The sequence below is a fragment of the Ceratotherium simum genome, chromosome 12, assembly GCF_057802395.1.
Source record: "Ceratotherium simum simum isolate JZ-2026a chromosome 12, ASM5780239v1, whole genome shotgun sequence".
In the NCBI taxonomy this organism is placed as follows: domain Eukaryota; kingdom Metazoa; phylum Chordata; class Mammalia; order Perissodactyla; family Rhinocerotidae; genus Ceratotherium; species Ceratotherium simum.
Window position 1 is genome coordinate 38881450 of NC_141911.1, and position 16089 is coordinate 38897538.

The window sequence follows — 16089 nt, forward strand, 5'->3', positions numbered from 1 at the left end:
AAGGTTTCCCTGGTCTGTGCCTGTGCCTATGTTTATGCCACAGAGGAGCTGTGGTCCAGTGCCATCTTTTATTGATAGGGCCAGCAAAGGAGAAATCTAATGAAATTATCAAAGCTTTGAATTAATTATGAACTTGAATAGGAGAGCTAAGCTCTCTGGAGCCAAGGATCTCATTACCCATGCACTCTCATTGCATCCTCTTCTGGAGCAGAAGGCATTTTCAGCTACAGCTCTTAGCGTGGCTTTGGACTTTATTCAAACTTGCTAGACTGACATCCTCTTCTTACTATAATGTGGCTGCTCATGTCCATGATGATTAATTTAATTCTGCTCTGGATCTACAGGAGATGTCAATAGATTTTCTCTCCCCCTCCTTTTGCCTTTTATTGTTTTTTCTTCCTCTCTTCTTTTCTTTTCTTTTAATCAAATTGGATGATATACAAGATTTTATCCTTTTTGGGTAATGTGAGAAGCTTTCAGGATTCAGGTGTAGCTTCATGGAATACAGTGATTGATTTAAAGTTAAGAACTATATTACATCTACTATGTATTCCCTGGATATTTAGGTAAGCACAGAGTAAAGTATTTCTTCTTTGAATTCTGAACACCAAATGGAAGTTTTTCTTGCTAGTTTCTACTTTAAAATTAATGGTATAGGAATAACTTCCGTGGTCTAACAGTATTGTTCATATGTTTAATGTGTGTTGTGTGGGAACAACAGATCTCACTTTGTGGGTGTAACTCATAGGACTTATGGTCCCTGGTAGAGAGTAGTTAATGTTTGCTTTACAATTCTGGTTTTCCTTTTCCCAATAATATGAATTTTTTTTTTGATGAATAAATCAACCTCTGATTGTTTTAAGTCTAGTAACAAAATCAATACAACAAGGTTTCAATTTACTATTGGTGATGATTCTTTGGTACTGTCATATAGGTTCAAAGCATCTCATGGCAAGCCTTTTTTGCTTGCTTTTGAGACCCATTATTTATGAATTCCTAAGTTGCAGCTCATCTATCTTAGTAAACTAGAGGCCACTGGCAATTTTTGTAAGCAGTGACTAACTTTGCTTTAGAGAGTCAATGTTTTAAGGTTTTGAATAGTGGGGGATGGGAGAATGATAATTTTGCTTTTCCTTTTCCTATTTACTTTCAGTGAGTTTTTTTCCCCCCATTTATTTTCTCTATAGGCAGCTGCAATATTTAATTCAGCCTTTGGAAGTTTTTTGGTAAGTAAACACGGTTTAACTTGTCTATTATAACTTCTGTTGTGATGTTGTTAGTATAAAAGATTTAGTGAAAATTGGACTTCTTTTACTATGTGGTTAAGTATAAAAGTTCTTGAATCTTTTCATATGCCATTAGTCATACCCTGAAGAAAATAGTTAATAAATAAAGGAAATGTTCTCTTACAGTATAATTTGGATGCTTGGGTTTAATATTCCATTTAATGGATTCAAGGAATCAATTAAAACACTATGTGTCTCCTTATAGAGTTTATGTCAATATATTGATCATTTAACGAGGTCTTTTAGATTATTATTATTTTGTATCATGGGACTGAGGATTTTGAAAAGGAAACATGACCCAGCTGGTCAGAAAGGGAATGCTAATTTACTTGTTGACATGTCATTTATTTTGTACATTTCATTGTCAAAGAAGCTACTGTCTTGAATACTTCTGAGAAATCAATGTGAAAAAAAATTTGAAATGAGGAAATAACTAGTGAGTAATTTGCAAGAACACGTGAACTATAAATTAGACTTAAAAAGACTAAAAAACCGTTCAACTTTCATAAGTAGAACCAATATAATTATAAGGATAATACTGTTTTAGCATTTTTAATCATTATTTTTTAAATAGATCGTATAACAAAGACTTGGTTTGTGTTATGAAAGAATGAGAAAGAAACTACATTTTCTGTTAATTAAATATTTTTATTTCTACCCTCTCTAAAACTTGGGTAAATTCATGAAAATAAATGAGAATATTGTATTTGTAGGTATATAACTCATTAACAGATATGTAGTACAGTTATTTACAAATAATTGAGAATAAAATCAGTGGTGTATAAACTGGTTCATGAGTCTGGGCAAAATATTGATTACTTCTGTTTAAAATGCTCTTTATGTCACTTATTATTGTATGTATTTAAATGTAGTTGAAGCTTTTAAACATATTGTTACATAGTGCTGTACAGCTTTTAATGTCCCTGTGTTACAGAGCTTTTAATGATGTAGCTTCTGCAAAATATATGCTTAAAGTATATCTTATTTTTAAAGTAGTAATGTTATTCCCAATGCTGTATTTTTACTTGGTTTTAGAAGAGAGGCAATAGAGTCTATTTAATGAAAATGATCTCTTGAGCTACTTATTTTAGACTCAGTCATATTTTGTTAAGTCATTATTTCATGTGTCCAAGTATTATTTTCTATATGTTGTCACAATTGACAGAATAATATCTGTAAAATATGATCTTGCCAGAAGCCAATTTTTTTACATGGTTTGGAATCATACACATCCACTATCAAAACGTGGTTTCCTAAGCTGGACTCTTACTCTTTAAAAATGTCTAGGGTAATTGAGAAAATAAGTCTGAGGCAATTCTCTGAGTAACTGAAGCAAAATACACCATCCTTTGTTGGAGGACAAGCTCACTAAGTATAGTTTGAGCTTTGCACTGACTGTATGTACAATGAACATATCGTGATATTTGTTCTACCAGACCCAATTCTTTGATAAGGTCCAGTATAGTAAAACTTGGTCTAGGGATTCTTCAGGATTTTTATGATGTTCTTTCACTTCTAGGAAGTTATGCATCCTTACTCCTTAGTCTTCTGCTCTTTTTGCTCTCTTCTTCTTTTTTTTACCTTAATTCAATTAATTAATTAAAAGTATTTATTGATCTCCTGCCACATAGAGGTAGTTTTCTAGTAGCTGTGGAGGGTGCAAAGAAATATGATATGGGTCCCAGTATGTTATGGAGATGACACATAGAAAAAGAAATACAATGTAAAAGTTAACAAGTCAAACAGAAGATGTTACTAGATGATATATGATTGTCAAATGGCACGGGCAATATACACTCTGAATTCAAAGGTCGGACAGAAACAGTTTCGCAGAGCTGGGCCTTGAAGTATGGTAGGGCTTAGCTAGTAGGGAAGAGAAGAGAGGAAATGGCGTGAGCAATGGCAGAGAGGCAGAAGTATCTTTTTCTACTTTTCCTTTCCCTTACTTTCCCTTCTTTTTCTTTTCCAAAGTTGAAAATTACCAGAAAGGCTTTGAGAATGAAAATTATGTTTGGAAATGTTTTGCTCCAGTGTTTTAAGAGAAGTAATTCTATTCTTTTCTTCCCTCCCCACCATAGTTACAACAAACCTTAGATTATGAACTATGTATGAGTCTGAACTAAATCAGTTAGAATTAGATTCAGCTTATTTAACAATAACAACAACAACAACAACAACAAATAATAGTGGCTTATACAAGATAAACGTTTATTTCTCTATCATATAAAATCTGGAGGGAGGCTGTCCAAATAGGGTATGATGGCTTCCTGATCTCATTGTGGACCGAGACGCCTGTCTTTCTCCTCCACCCTTCAGAGCATGCAGCTTCTTTCCTCAAGGTTGCCTCATGGTCCAAGATAGCTGCTGGAGCACCAGCCAAAAAGATACCTGGATAGCAAGGTCTTTACCTTGGGAAACCACAAAAGAGCTCCCCTAAAAGCTAAGTCTGCTTTCTTTAAACAGCATTCTTGGAATTCCAACACCATACTTACAGTAATATCTTATTGTAGAACTTAGCCATATGATCGTACCTAGCCACTGGAAAGGTTGGAACATATGGCAGTTTGCTAAGAGCTAAAAATTGGATTTCTGTTACTAAGGAAGACAAGAATGGATATGAAAAGGCAGCTAGCACTTTCTGCATATAAGCAGTGTACAGCAATTGTCAAGAGTTTGAAGAAAGAAATTAATCTCAGTTGAATGATAGGAGAAGGCTTCAGGGAGAAGTTGATGCATGAGTTGGGTTTGGGAAAAATACTTATTTTAGAGGAGGGAAATTCCAAATTATAACCTTCACATTTTAGTTTGTTATTCTTAAAAGGTGGTACTTGTTGGAATTTTTTTTTTTTAATTTTCTTTATTAATGGAAACCATCTATCCTTAATATTTAGGATTATGGGTGTAGTATGGTTTCTGGAGTCCGACTGTCTGGGTTTAAATCCTTACTTGACTGAATACTAGCCTAACCACATCACCTTCCCTATATGTAAAAATAGGGTAATGATAGTACCTAAACTATACAGTTGTGGTGAGGATTAAATGGGATAATCTATGTAAAATGTTTGTATGCTGTGGTAGAAATAACTGATCTGGTTTTGTCCAGCTCTGCCATGAATTTTTTTTGCATAATCATGGACATCCATAAAATGAAGAAATTTGTTATCTGTGACTAAGCCCTGTGGGTTCTAAAATACACTGATTCAATGATTATTCTTTGGTTATGAGTGACTATTTCTCTTGTGTTTACGTAATGGAATCTGCAAAGGGTGTTCACTTCAGATTACATTAAAACTTTGAATGAAAGGCATTTATTTGAAGAATTTTTGAAGAAATAACTATGAGTGCATTCTTGTTGATTTTCAGACAGCTGGGTATACCAACCGAAATACTGTACATATTTATAGCTAGTTTAATAATGTCCCAGGTCTAATTAAAACAGTGTTTTTAAGAACTAATTGTTACAGAAAACTTTTTTTCCTTTAATGTAGCTAGGCTGGTAATAACCAATGATAGATGAATTTAATTTACATAAATTTCAGACCAAGAGAATATTTTAAAATCATGCCACAGAGGATTGCTTTGAGTTAAGAAGTTAATGTCATTATCTCCTCCTCTCATTTAAATTGTTCAGTTTACAATAATTGTGGAGCATAATAAGTGTTTTGAGATTTTCCTCTTGATGAGATTTTAATAAAATTTGATAGCTACCCTGAATAACTAAATGTTATCAAAATTTACATATATATATTTTTCTATGTAAAACCATGTATTTCAAGTTCAGCCTTCTCAAGTGTTGCTTACTCATCAAAAGGAAGATTTTTAAAAAAATAGATATTGGCAACTTTCTGAAAAACTCCAATTGAAAAATTCTTTCTTTAATTTAAAAAGATTCAACTGTGTTGAAAAAAACTTTGATCACATGATTTGTTAGACCTGTAGCATTTTTTATTTGGAGGCTGAATTCAAGTGTTTCCATGTCTTCAAGAATTGTAGGTTTGGGCCAGCCCGGTGGTATAGTGGTTGAGTTCGCGCGCTCTATTTCAGCGGCCCAGGGTTTGTGGTTTCAGATCCCAGGTGTGGACCTGCGCACTGCTCATCAAGCCGTGCTGTGGCAGCATCCCACATACAAAATGGAGGAAGATTGGCCCAGATGTTAGCTCAGCGACAATCTTCCTCAAGCAAAAAGAGGAAGATTGGCAATAGATGTTAGCTCGTGGCCAATCTTCCTCGCCAAAAAAAAAGAATTGTAGGTTAGAGTTTCAAAGGAAAAGGTAGAACTTTTTCTTTTTAGACTCTTCAGCCTATTTTATTATTTTTGGTAACTGCTGATCTTAAGGGGAGACTCTAGTGAGTTACAAAGTTGATCATGCCAAATTGAGTTTCTAATAACTTTTGTTATACAACATGATAATGATTTGTGGCAACACAAATGTAAAGATTTCTGAAACAGCAGCAAAGAGTTATAAGCAAAGTTAAAGCATCTTTGTGAATGCATAACATCTAGTCTAAGAAAGATCTATAAGAGTTGCTGTTGACTTTCTAAATCTGAGTTGCTGTTTACTTTCTAAATCTCTTCATTTAAAGTATCAAGAAATGGGTTTATTTTCCATAATTCTTCTCTTTTAAAATAGTCATTGCTGGAACCAGCAAAAGCTATTCTAAGATGAATACTTTTGTTTCTTTTCATGCCAGAACAAGGGCTAAAAGGAGCTCCTTGCCTTGAGCTGAAGAACTAGCCAGCACGTTTTTCTTCCCTTAACCAGTTGTTCTGTGTTCCTTCTTTGCTTTGGCTGGTCCCCCATCATTTCCTAGCTTTGTAGAAAAATTCGAATAGTTAACTGATGCTGTTGTAGTTGCTAAAAGAAAAGAAATCCCAAACACAAATGCCATGTTTTAATAACTTGGGATATATGTTTATCACCTTCTTTTATTCTTCCTTTCTTGTAAAAAAATGTGCTCAGCCACACTTAGACCCGTCAGAGAGGAAGCACATTAACTTGGTTACTCATTGATTGCTGTACAATGCTGCATTTTAAAAATCAGAGCAAGAATCTCAAATACTAGTGAAGAGGGTTAAAGGTGGTGCCAGACAAGACTCAATTGTTAATTTGGTTTTCCTTTCACCTAAATCTAGGCTGTCAATTTTTAATTTAGTTTATGTTTATGGAATACTCATTTTATGCATTACTGAAAACTATGCTGATTCTTTTTTTCTTAATTCGCTTAAAATTTTAACCAACCCAAATTATTCAGTTGACATCTTGGTTTTCCCCCAAAAGTTCATGATTTGCTTAGAAAACAGATTTTTATTTTCGTTAAGCTTAAATGCTGGAACAAACAAACAAACAACTGAATTTTTAAGCAGTACTTAGTACCACCTTATACGATGTTATTTCAAGTTCATACTTTTACTGCTGAGGACTCGATAAAACAAAGATTTAAAATAACCTATCTTGGGCTTTAGAATATCTTATGAACTATGTTCAGACAATGGGATTGGTTTCTACCTTTATACAATGCAACCCATCATCATGCTATGCATTTCATCTGATCACCTCTTTGGGCAAGTGAACATCATTGCTGGATTGCTGAGAACAGACTACTTCCTCTTTGAAAAATACCATTGGTTCAATTAGCAGTATGGCACAAAATAGGAAAACAGGATATAAAATTAACATGCATATGCTCAGAGTCCGTTAGATTTGAGGCACTTTTCTAGATACTGAAGCAAATACACAAGACATAAATACGTGAAAAAATAAGTAGCAATAAAAGATTTAAAAAAGAGGGAAGATAGAAACCGCCTTCAAGGCAGTGTCTTCCAGATTTCAGGCACCTTTATGCCTTTTGCCATGTCAACATATTATTTGTATTATTAAGTTAAATAAAATTCACTTTTTAAATTTAAATTTCTTTTAAAGCAAAACTTTACACCCACGTGGTAAATAAAAAACAATCTTGTCATGAATAGAAGGTAAGTGAAATTAAATCAAATGGAAAAATGTTATTAATTTATAGGTAAACTCTGCAGCCTACACAAGGCTCTGAGTCCCATGCCTGCTCTCCTGTTGATGAAAAGTGAAATTTATACTAGTACCAAAGCAAGAACTGTCTCTTTCTGCAATCCGAAGGATTGAAAAAGAGTTTTTGAAAAGAGAGTACGTTTTATCACCAATTCTCTGTCCACGTGGCCGTTAAGTCACCTTCTTTGACTTCCCCTCTGGGCAGCACTGTTCTTACACTTTTGGGCAGCACCGTTCTCTAAGGTCACTTCTCCATCATTTCATCAAAGAGGTGAATCGGAACCTTTGGGGGAGGTCAACTGAGGAAACCCCCAGGAGCAGGGACTCTGGCAACTTGAACATGTTCCTGTTTCTTTCGTGAGAGTATTTTCTACATTACTCTTGTCCAGAAAAGCAGTATGCATGTGTGCCAAAGGCGTTTGTAGAGGTAAAAATATGCTCTAATGCTTGACTAAGGAAACCCTGTGATAGCTACATTTGGATTTGTTTCTAAAACAAACTCTTAACAGTCATTGTAAATAAAAAATGGTCTTTGTTACTTAATAAAAATGTATAGAATCCTTACCTACTCCATTTTAGCAGCATAATGCTCTATGCTGTCTGACAGGACTTGTGTAGCAAGTAAATGCATTAGTCGCAGTGACCATTTTTCTTGCAAATTCGTGACATAGATTTAATTATTGGAATGACCAGCAACTTACAAATCTAATTTTGGTGGAGGCTGAGGCAACTTTTTTTTTTTTTTTTAATAATGATGGATTTTTTTAAAGCAATGATTTCATTACTATTTAAAGAAATCTACTAGTGTAGAACTAGCCAATTGACTGAAGTTATTTTATTACCCTTTAACAAATGCCATGTACTTTCATTTTTATTTTTATTAATTTTTAAAATGTCACCGTTCCCAAACTGGAAAAGTACTTGCTTGTATACCCATTTAGATAAAAATAAATAAATATAAATTTGAGGGGGCACAGGATATTTATAGAGGACCTCCTAAGAAACAAGATCCTAGTAGTTGGTTAAAACCAAGACTAAATTTCCTTAATTTGAATCCAACCTACTACAGAATCAGTTTATGGCCTTTAGTAGGAGATACCCACTAACTGCTAATTGATGATAATATGTAGATAGTTCTCATTTCTCTGCTTCTATTTCTCCTAACTAAAAATTTACCATGATTGAATCTATTTATTAAGCTAATATTTGAGGGATCTGGGAATAATAGTGTGGTGAGCCAAACAATTAAGGTTCCCGGCTTTATCTGCATTACAGATTCTTAAGGTGAGAATTTCAAGTCCCATGGTGGGGGTAGGGGTGGGAGAGGTAATAATTTTCCACTATTAATATACCTCATTGACTCAGACACTACTTCCATTCCAAAATAAATCTGGATATGTGGAAAGAAGCAGAAGGGCATCTGAGGATGTATAAACTGTATAGACTTGTGGATTTTACCAACCAAAAAGAACTTTCTCTTTAATTACTGGTCTTTATGATGAAACCAATGTTAGACATCTAAACTCCATCGCTGATTCTGGTTTTCAAGTAAACATTTAGCACTTCTAAAAAACAATAGTCTGTGTTATTGGAAATGGTAGATTGTACTTTGAAGTAAAAAAATCAAACATCGATTATTTTTAGCTCTAATCCACGACATGCCACGGTTTGACCTTTATCAATTTTATAAATGAAACACTTGTGGACTTTCTACTGTGTGCTAGGTGCTGGGCTAGGTTCTAGAAGTAAGAAAAAAAAAAAGAAGAAGAAGAAGAGTATATGATTCTTGGCATCAAGGAGCGTAAAATTCCTGGATTTCAATGGCATTTTTCAGTGTGATTCCCCAGACAACCTGATTCTTAATCACCCCAACTGATGATTTGGTCCCACAAAGTTTGAGGATCACTTATTTTAACTGTAAAACTTCAAGTAGTGGATTATCATCTCCAATTATTTAAAAAGAAAAAAACTCTTCCATTTTTATTGCAACTCCAAAGAAAACTGGATTTTAAGTTTGTGTGTCTGCCAACTTAGATGTTTTTAAAAAGCAGTTTATCAGATACCGGATTCAGTTTGTAAGTGTATCAAAAGCTGACTTAGAAAAGTACCTCACCATACATAACTCATTCTGTGAGAACGTTGTGTTAAAAATTAACTTTTTAAAGCTGTTAGAGTTGTAGTATATGTTTATTATAAAACTGCTGAACAGAGAATCACCTTGATATAACAACCATTAGCATTTTAGTGTATATCCTGTGTATTTTGTACATATAGTTACAAAAGTGATATTGCCTTGTATAGACACTTTTATTTTCTGCCTTTTCCCCTTTCACAACATATGTGAGCATTTCCTCATATTCTTATTTCTACCCTGACAACCTGATGTTGCTTTATATAATGAATAATATAATGTATAATATTCTTTTGGATGGAGTATTGCTATTTATTTGGTTATTTCCACATTGATAGACATTTGGGTTGTTTATATTCTTTTACTTTTATATAAAAAAAAAAACTGCCACAAAATGTTTGTGCATAAATATTTGTGGTCCTCCCTTTTAATTATCCTCTTTAGGAAAAATTCCTAAAAGAGGAATAACTGGGTAAAATGTTACAAACTTTGAAAGGATTCTTGATATTGCTAAATTGCCCTCCAGAAATATTGAACCAAATTATCATCCTAATATATGGATGTAAGAAATATTCATTTTTATTTATCTTCACCAACTCTGGCTGTTTGTTTTTTTTTTTTAAGTTTTAGGGGGTCAGCCTGGTGGCATAGTGGTTACGTTTGCACACTCCACTTCGGGGGCCTGGGGTTCACGGTTCAGATCCCAGGCACAAACTTATACACCACTCATCAAGCCATGCTGTCGTGGCGTCCCACATACAAAATAGAGGAAGATTGGCATAGATATTAGGTCAGGGCCAATCTTCCTTGCCTAAAAAAGAAAAAGAAGTAATAATAATTAAGATACTTTATCTTAATTATAATTTTTTGAGAAGTTGACCTTTTATTATGTTTATTGACCATTTGAGATTCTTCTATTATAAATTATTTGTTCATATGCTTTGCTCATTTTTCTTATTGGAATGCTTATTTTGGCTTCAACGAGGTCTTTGTATATTGAAGATATGAGTACTCTGTTACATATATTGCAAATATTTTCTCTTTAACCTTTTAATTTATTTGTGTGCGTGAGTGAGAGGGGATGATTTTTGATTGACCGAAGTTTAAAATTTCTTTGTCAGATTTATTGAGATAAAATTTTTATACAGAAAAACTCACCCATTTTATTTATTTATTTATTTATTTTTGTGTGTGTGGAAGATTAGCTCTGAACTGACATCCGATGCCAATCCTGCTCTTTTTTTGCTGAGAAAGATTGGCCCTGGGCTAACATCTGTGCCTGTCTTCTTCTACTTTACATGGGATGCCACCACAGCATGGCTTGACAAGCAGTGCGTCCGTGCGCACCCGGGATCCAAACCTGGGAGCCCTGGGCCCCCGAAGTGGAGCACATGCACTTAACCGCTATGCCACTGGGCTGGCTCCCAACACTCACGCATTTTAGATGTACAGTTCTTTGAGTTTTGACAAATGTATCTAGTCATGTAATGACCACCTCACTCAAGATAAAGAATATTGCCATCACCTCCGAAAGTTCCTTCTTGCCCACTTGTAGTCAATCCCCTTTCCCGTCTCCAGCCTTTGGCAACCACTGAGTTTTTTTCCTGTTCCTATAATTTTGCCTTTTCTAGAAGGTCATGTGCATGGAATCACAGCATGTAGGCTTTTGAATTTGGCTTCTGTCACTTAGTATATGCTTTTGTGATTCATCTATGTTGTATGTATCTGTCAATAGCTCACTCCTTTTTATTGCTAAGTGGTATTACATTATCAATTTACCAGTCAATGAATTTTGGATTGTTTCCAAAGTGTTTGGTGGTTATGAATAAAGCTGCTATGAGTATTTGTGTATAAGTTTTTGTATAGAATGTGTTCTCATTTCTCTTGGGGAAATGTGGGATTTCTAGGAGTGGGATTGCTGAGTCATATGGTAAGTATGTGTTTAACATTATATGAAATCACCAAACCATTTTCCAAAGTGGTTGTACCATTTTACATTCCTACCAGGAAGGTATGAGGAATCCAGTTGCTCCACATCCTGGCCAGCCTTTGGTATTAGTAGTACTTTTTATTTTAGCCATTCTCATAGATCTATAGTAATATGTCGTCATAGCTTTAATCTGTGTTTCCCTAATGGCTAATGATGTTGAACATCTTTTTATGTGCTTATTTGCCATCTATATATCTTCTTGGAGGAGTATCTGTTCAAATCTCTTGCCCATTTTTGTATGGGGTTATTTCCTTTTTTATAATTGGATTGTGAATTTTTAAATATGTTTTGGAAACCAGTCATTTATCAGATATGTATTTTGCAAGAGTTTTCTCCCAGTCTTTGGCTTGTCTTTTCACTTTCTTAACAATGTATTTCAAAGAGCAGAGGTTTAAATTTTGATTAAATCCAAATTATCTATTTTTTTCTTTTATGGCTGATGGTTTTTGTGTCCTCTCTAAGAAATACCTGTTTAACCCAAAGTCACAAAAATTTTTCTCCTATGTTTTCTTCTAGAAGTTTTGTAGTTTTTGTTTTTACACTTAGGTCTATGATCCATTTTGAGTTAATGTTTATATATGGTGCCATGTATGAGTTGGGTTTCATTACTTTGCATATGGTTGTAGAAGTTTCAAGTTTTTGTGTTTGTCAGATGTATCCATCTTTCCCTTTATGGATTATTCCATAGCCTGTACACTTAAAAAGCCCTTCCCTAATCACAGTGTCAGATAAAATTTCACATGTATTTTCTTTTAGTTTTATAGACAAAATGCATATCTAATATATGTTAAAAAGCAAAGCTCATTATATGGGAGTTCAATAAATACGAATAACAGTTTGATAGCACTTTACCTGATTATGGTATCATTGGCTAAAGAAGTCAGTTTCTGTTGTTACTGTCCATACTTGTCTTTTTTTTCCCCAAGTCCAGCTTTGTGGTGTTACTCTCATATCTACATAGTGTCATATATGCTTGTCCCTGAAAATAATTAGATCAGTATTCATGACTGTTAAAAATTGTTTCTCTATCTTAGGATATTACATATGACATTAATACAATTACTTAAGATAAAATTATTTGATCAAGGTGTAAAATGGATATGTGCATGGAAGAGTGATTGAAAATTATAGAAACCTCATTTTGATCTCTATCAATTTAATTTGCAAATATTTACACAAATTAATAGTAAAATGTTTCTATTTGGAGGATTATAGAGTAAAGTGAATAGCTCTCTTAATAACAGTTTCAAATAATAGAGGACTTTTTAAAAATAAGTTTTATAATTTTAAAAACCTTAATCAATTTGATTTTAACTTTTATAATTAAACAATCTCTTCTAGTCGGGGGAAAAAAATCCTCGTGATGCAAACATGGTATCTTGGAAATTAGAGTCAAAGCATGACAGATCTCTAGGCTTGTGAGATGAACATTGATTCATATTTTGCATGTTCACTGGTGGTTGTACTCTTGAGTTTGCAGTTTGTACATTTGCTTCTCTTTTGACAGAACCACATACTTGTTTACTTTTCCTGGCTAGCTTTTTCTGTGATGTTTCTAATAAGTAGAGTAATTAAATTAAAAATGTCCACTGTGTTTATAGTTTTACATTGTAACAGTACTTGGTCTAGTGGTCAATATTTGTGGTTTCATTTTTTATCATTCAGGCAATTCTCTTGTAAGTAGTTATTTTCTAAAATCTTCCTAGATTTTCACTTGAAAGCTTATGTTATTCAACTTTTAATCTATTCATTTGGGAGAAATAATGTTTATTAACATTATTGGGCTTTTGGTAATTTCCAAGAGCCAAGGCGATGCATCCTATCTTCTTTCTCACCATTCTATACATCGTTGTGAGATAATCTTCACATGCTACCTTTGTATGTCACTCCTATGCCCCAGTGCGTCCCATGGCTTTTAATTGCTCCACCTAATTGGCCAATCAGGAGTCCCTCAAGTGCATCCCCATCCTCTGTCTCCCCAGTCTTCTTCTTTCATTCCCATATTAACTATTGATTCACTCTTCTCCTTCCTCTCCTCCAACACTTGGGGCTCCCACGTCTTTGCTTACACTATTCTCATCCTTTCCATATCCTATCCATCTCTCAAAAGCCTGTCTGCCTCTTGAAGCAATTTCTCCAGCTTTTCTTTCATGGTCATTTAGCTCTTGGGATGACTTTGCATCTAGATTGTAACTGGTTAGTACAGTTAGTTTATAATTCTGACCTTCTCTCCCACCTCCAGCACTTCCTGTTATCCTGCTCTTATTATTTGTCTTCTAAAATACTTATCTTCTAACATATTATATATTTACTTATTATGTTTATTGTCTGTCTCCCCTTATTCAAATGAAAGCTCCATGAAAGCAGGTATTTGTTTTGGTTGGTTTTGTTCACTGCTCTATCCACAGAACCTGTAGTACCTGCTACATGGTAAGCACTCAAAAAATATTTGTTAAATGAATAAATAGAAATCATTCAATGAATGCTATTTTAATCTCTCTTCTTCATCTATCTAAGATTATAAAATATCTTGTGTATAATATACATTTAAAATGCATGTTATTACAATTGTATGTTGAATTAGTTTGACAGAAAATCTCAATATCACTTTAATTGGCTATCCACCAAATATTTCTTACTTATGTTAAAGTGATTTTAAATTGTAAGCTTTGAATATCAATAAAACATATGCTACAGCCCTAAGAAATTTGTATTGCTTTGTTTTCACAGTGTTGATTTAGAATGGGGGTAGAAACTTATTTCCACATTTAAACTTGATATTGGGTAATTTGTAAGATTTTCTTGTTATAATGACTCCCTGTGAATGGATTATGGCAGATTATCCCTGTGTAATAGGTTACCAACCCATATGCTATTATCACTGAAATAATTGAGTTTAAATGTCAGAAAATTTTCCATGAAAAACTGCTATAAGTGTGATTACTACATATATATAAAGAGCTGGAGATTTATAAATAAGGATGTAATAAGTGATTGCCATTATATGGCATTGTAGAGTATTGTTGCACTGTTGGTATTAAAGAAAAGTATTTTGTTGTTAAAGTTTATCCTTTAACAACTTGTGAAATATATAATATAATTAAATTGACAAGTGAGAGCCGAATTTCTAGACAATGTTGAAAGAGAAATTGTACAGTATCCTAGAGGAGAGGTAAAAGTACAAGTAAGTCTGAAGAATAGAAGAACCATTCCAATGATATGTAAAATCTTGATCAAATCCATATCTGAGAGGCATTAGAAGTACTTAGAAAATAGAAATGGCCAAAAAAGGAAAAGAAAGAAAAAATAAAAGAAAAAAAAGCCAAGGTGATAATGAGGAAGCAGATAACTGAACTTGCAATATGATATGACAGCAAATGAAAGCTAATGGAGTTCCTTCTTTAGAAGCATCATGTTACAGCCCTCTGTGCTTCAGTTTGGTAGGTTCGTAATTCAGAATATTGCTTTGACTTTGGTCTTATCTTGTTGGAGGTTAAAATTCGTTAAATGAGATATAGAAAATAATAAAGATGTGACTTGGGGTGGAGGAGCTTTGGAAAGTGATATGTATCTCTATATAATGGAGAAAAGAAGATACAGAATTTTAAGATACTAAAAGAAGGGATGTGTGCTTAATCAGACATGATTTTTTAATGGGAAAGTTGGTTCCATTTTCTTATGATGATCTAAAAAATACATTTGTGCCATCTATATTTGTATAGCAGCCTAATAAATCGTTCAGAATTCCTGATCAGCAGCTACTGAGATATACAAATTTGAAGGAGGATAGCTTTTCAATAACTAAAATCAGCAATAGGAAAGGTTATTTCTTGTTTACAAAAAAAATAGTAACTTTACATGTTGCTTTTTCTCTTTTCTTCATTTATTTCTACCTCTTTAAATTGAAGAAGAAAAAAATGAGTAGAGATCATGAAAACATTAGAGAAATGTAGAGACTTTCTACTTTTTGCCCTTTAATTCACAGGCATTTTCCCTCAAAGATGGTTGAATCCTGATTCTGTATCATTAAATGTCTCTATAGAATTTTGGATCCATGTCTCATGTAGTTTCAAACCAAACAATTGTTGAAGTCAAAAGGTTAAATTTCCAGCTCAAAAAAAAAAATTGAATAAAAACTCCTACCAGTGCAGACAAGTAGTTAACAGAAAGAGTTTAAGTGTATACCAGTAGAAAATATCTACATTAGGAAGAATACCTCCTCTTGTAACAGAGTGCTGTTGTTCTCTTTTGTATGAATTTTCAAGATATATTTGAAAAGTAACATCAAAATCTCCCTAAGGAGCAATCTCAACAAACAATCCTTAGTCTTGAAACAAATCTTCCATCATGTCTGCCTTTTTTCAAATTCTATCAACTGGTGCCATAATCACTAAGGGTTTTCTAGTGACAAAAATATCATAAACTAATGAAAATCTCAAATAGCATTGTGTATCTTTGTCTTAGTTTTCCTAGATGTTGCTAGCCTTTCATTTCTATATGGGAACTGTAAGTAGTGAGTCACCTAAAGTATATATTTTGATATATATTTTCAAAAATACAAACAAACTAGAAGGGGAAGTTTTTCTCCTTAAAGAAAGAGAAATTGTGTGCTAGATAGTTATTAAGGAAGTTTTTCTTTCTCTGCTGGAAATCATTCTT

The 16089-nt window shown here is 33.5% G+C and overlaps 1 protein-coding gene across 6 annotated transcripts in view; it reads left to right on the forward strand.

Annotated features, from left to right (window-relative positions):
* SLC10A7 (solute carrier family 10 member 7) overlaps positions 1-16089 on the forward strand; it is a 242193-nt gene that overhangs the window by 73067 nt on the left and 153037 nt on the right. For 4 of the 6 annotated variants that reach the window (XM_087437561.1, XM_087437559.1, XM_087437562.1 and 1 more), the window contains exon 5: positions 1188-1226. The exons of the other annotated variants lie outside the window; for them this stretch is intronic. In XM_087437561.1, the coding sequence (XP_087293687.1) occupies positions 1188-1226 (39 nt within the window). The remainder of the gene's footprint in view (positions 1-1187; positions 1227-16089) is intronic. 6 annotated transcript variants of the gene reach the window in all.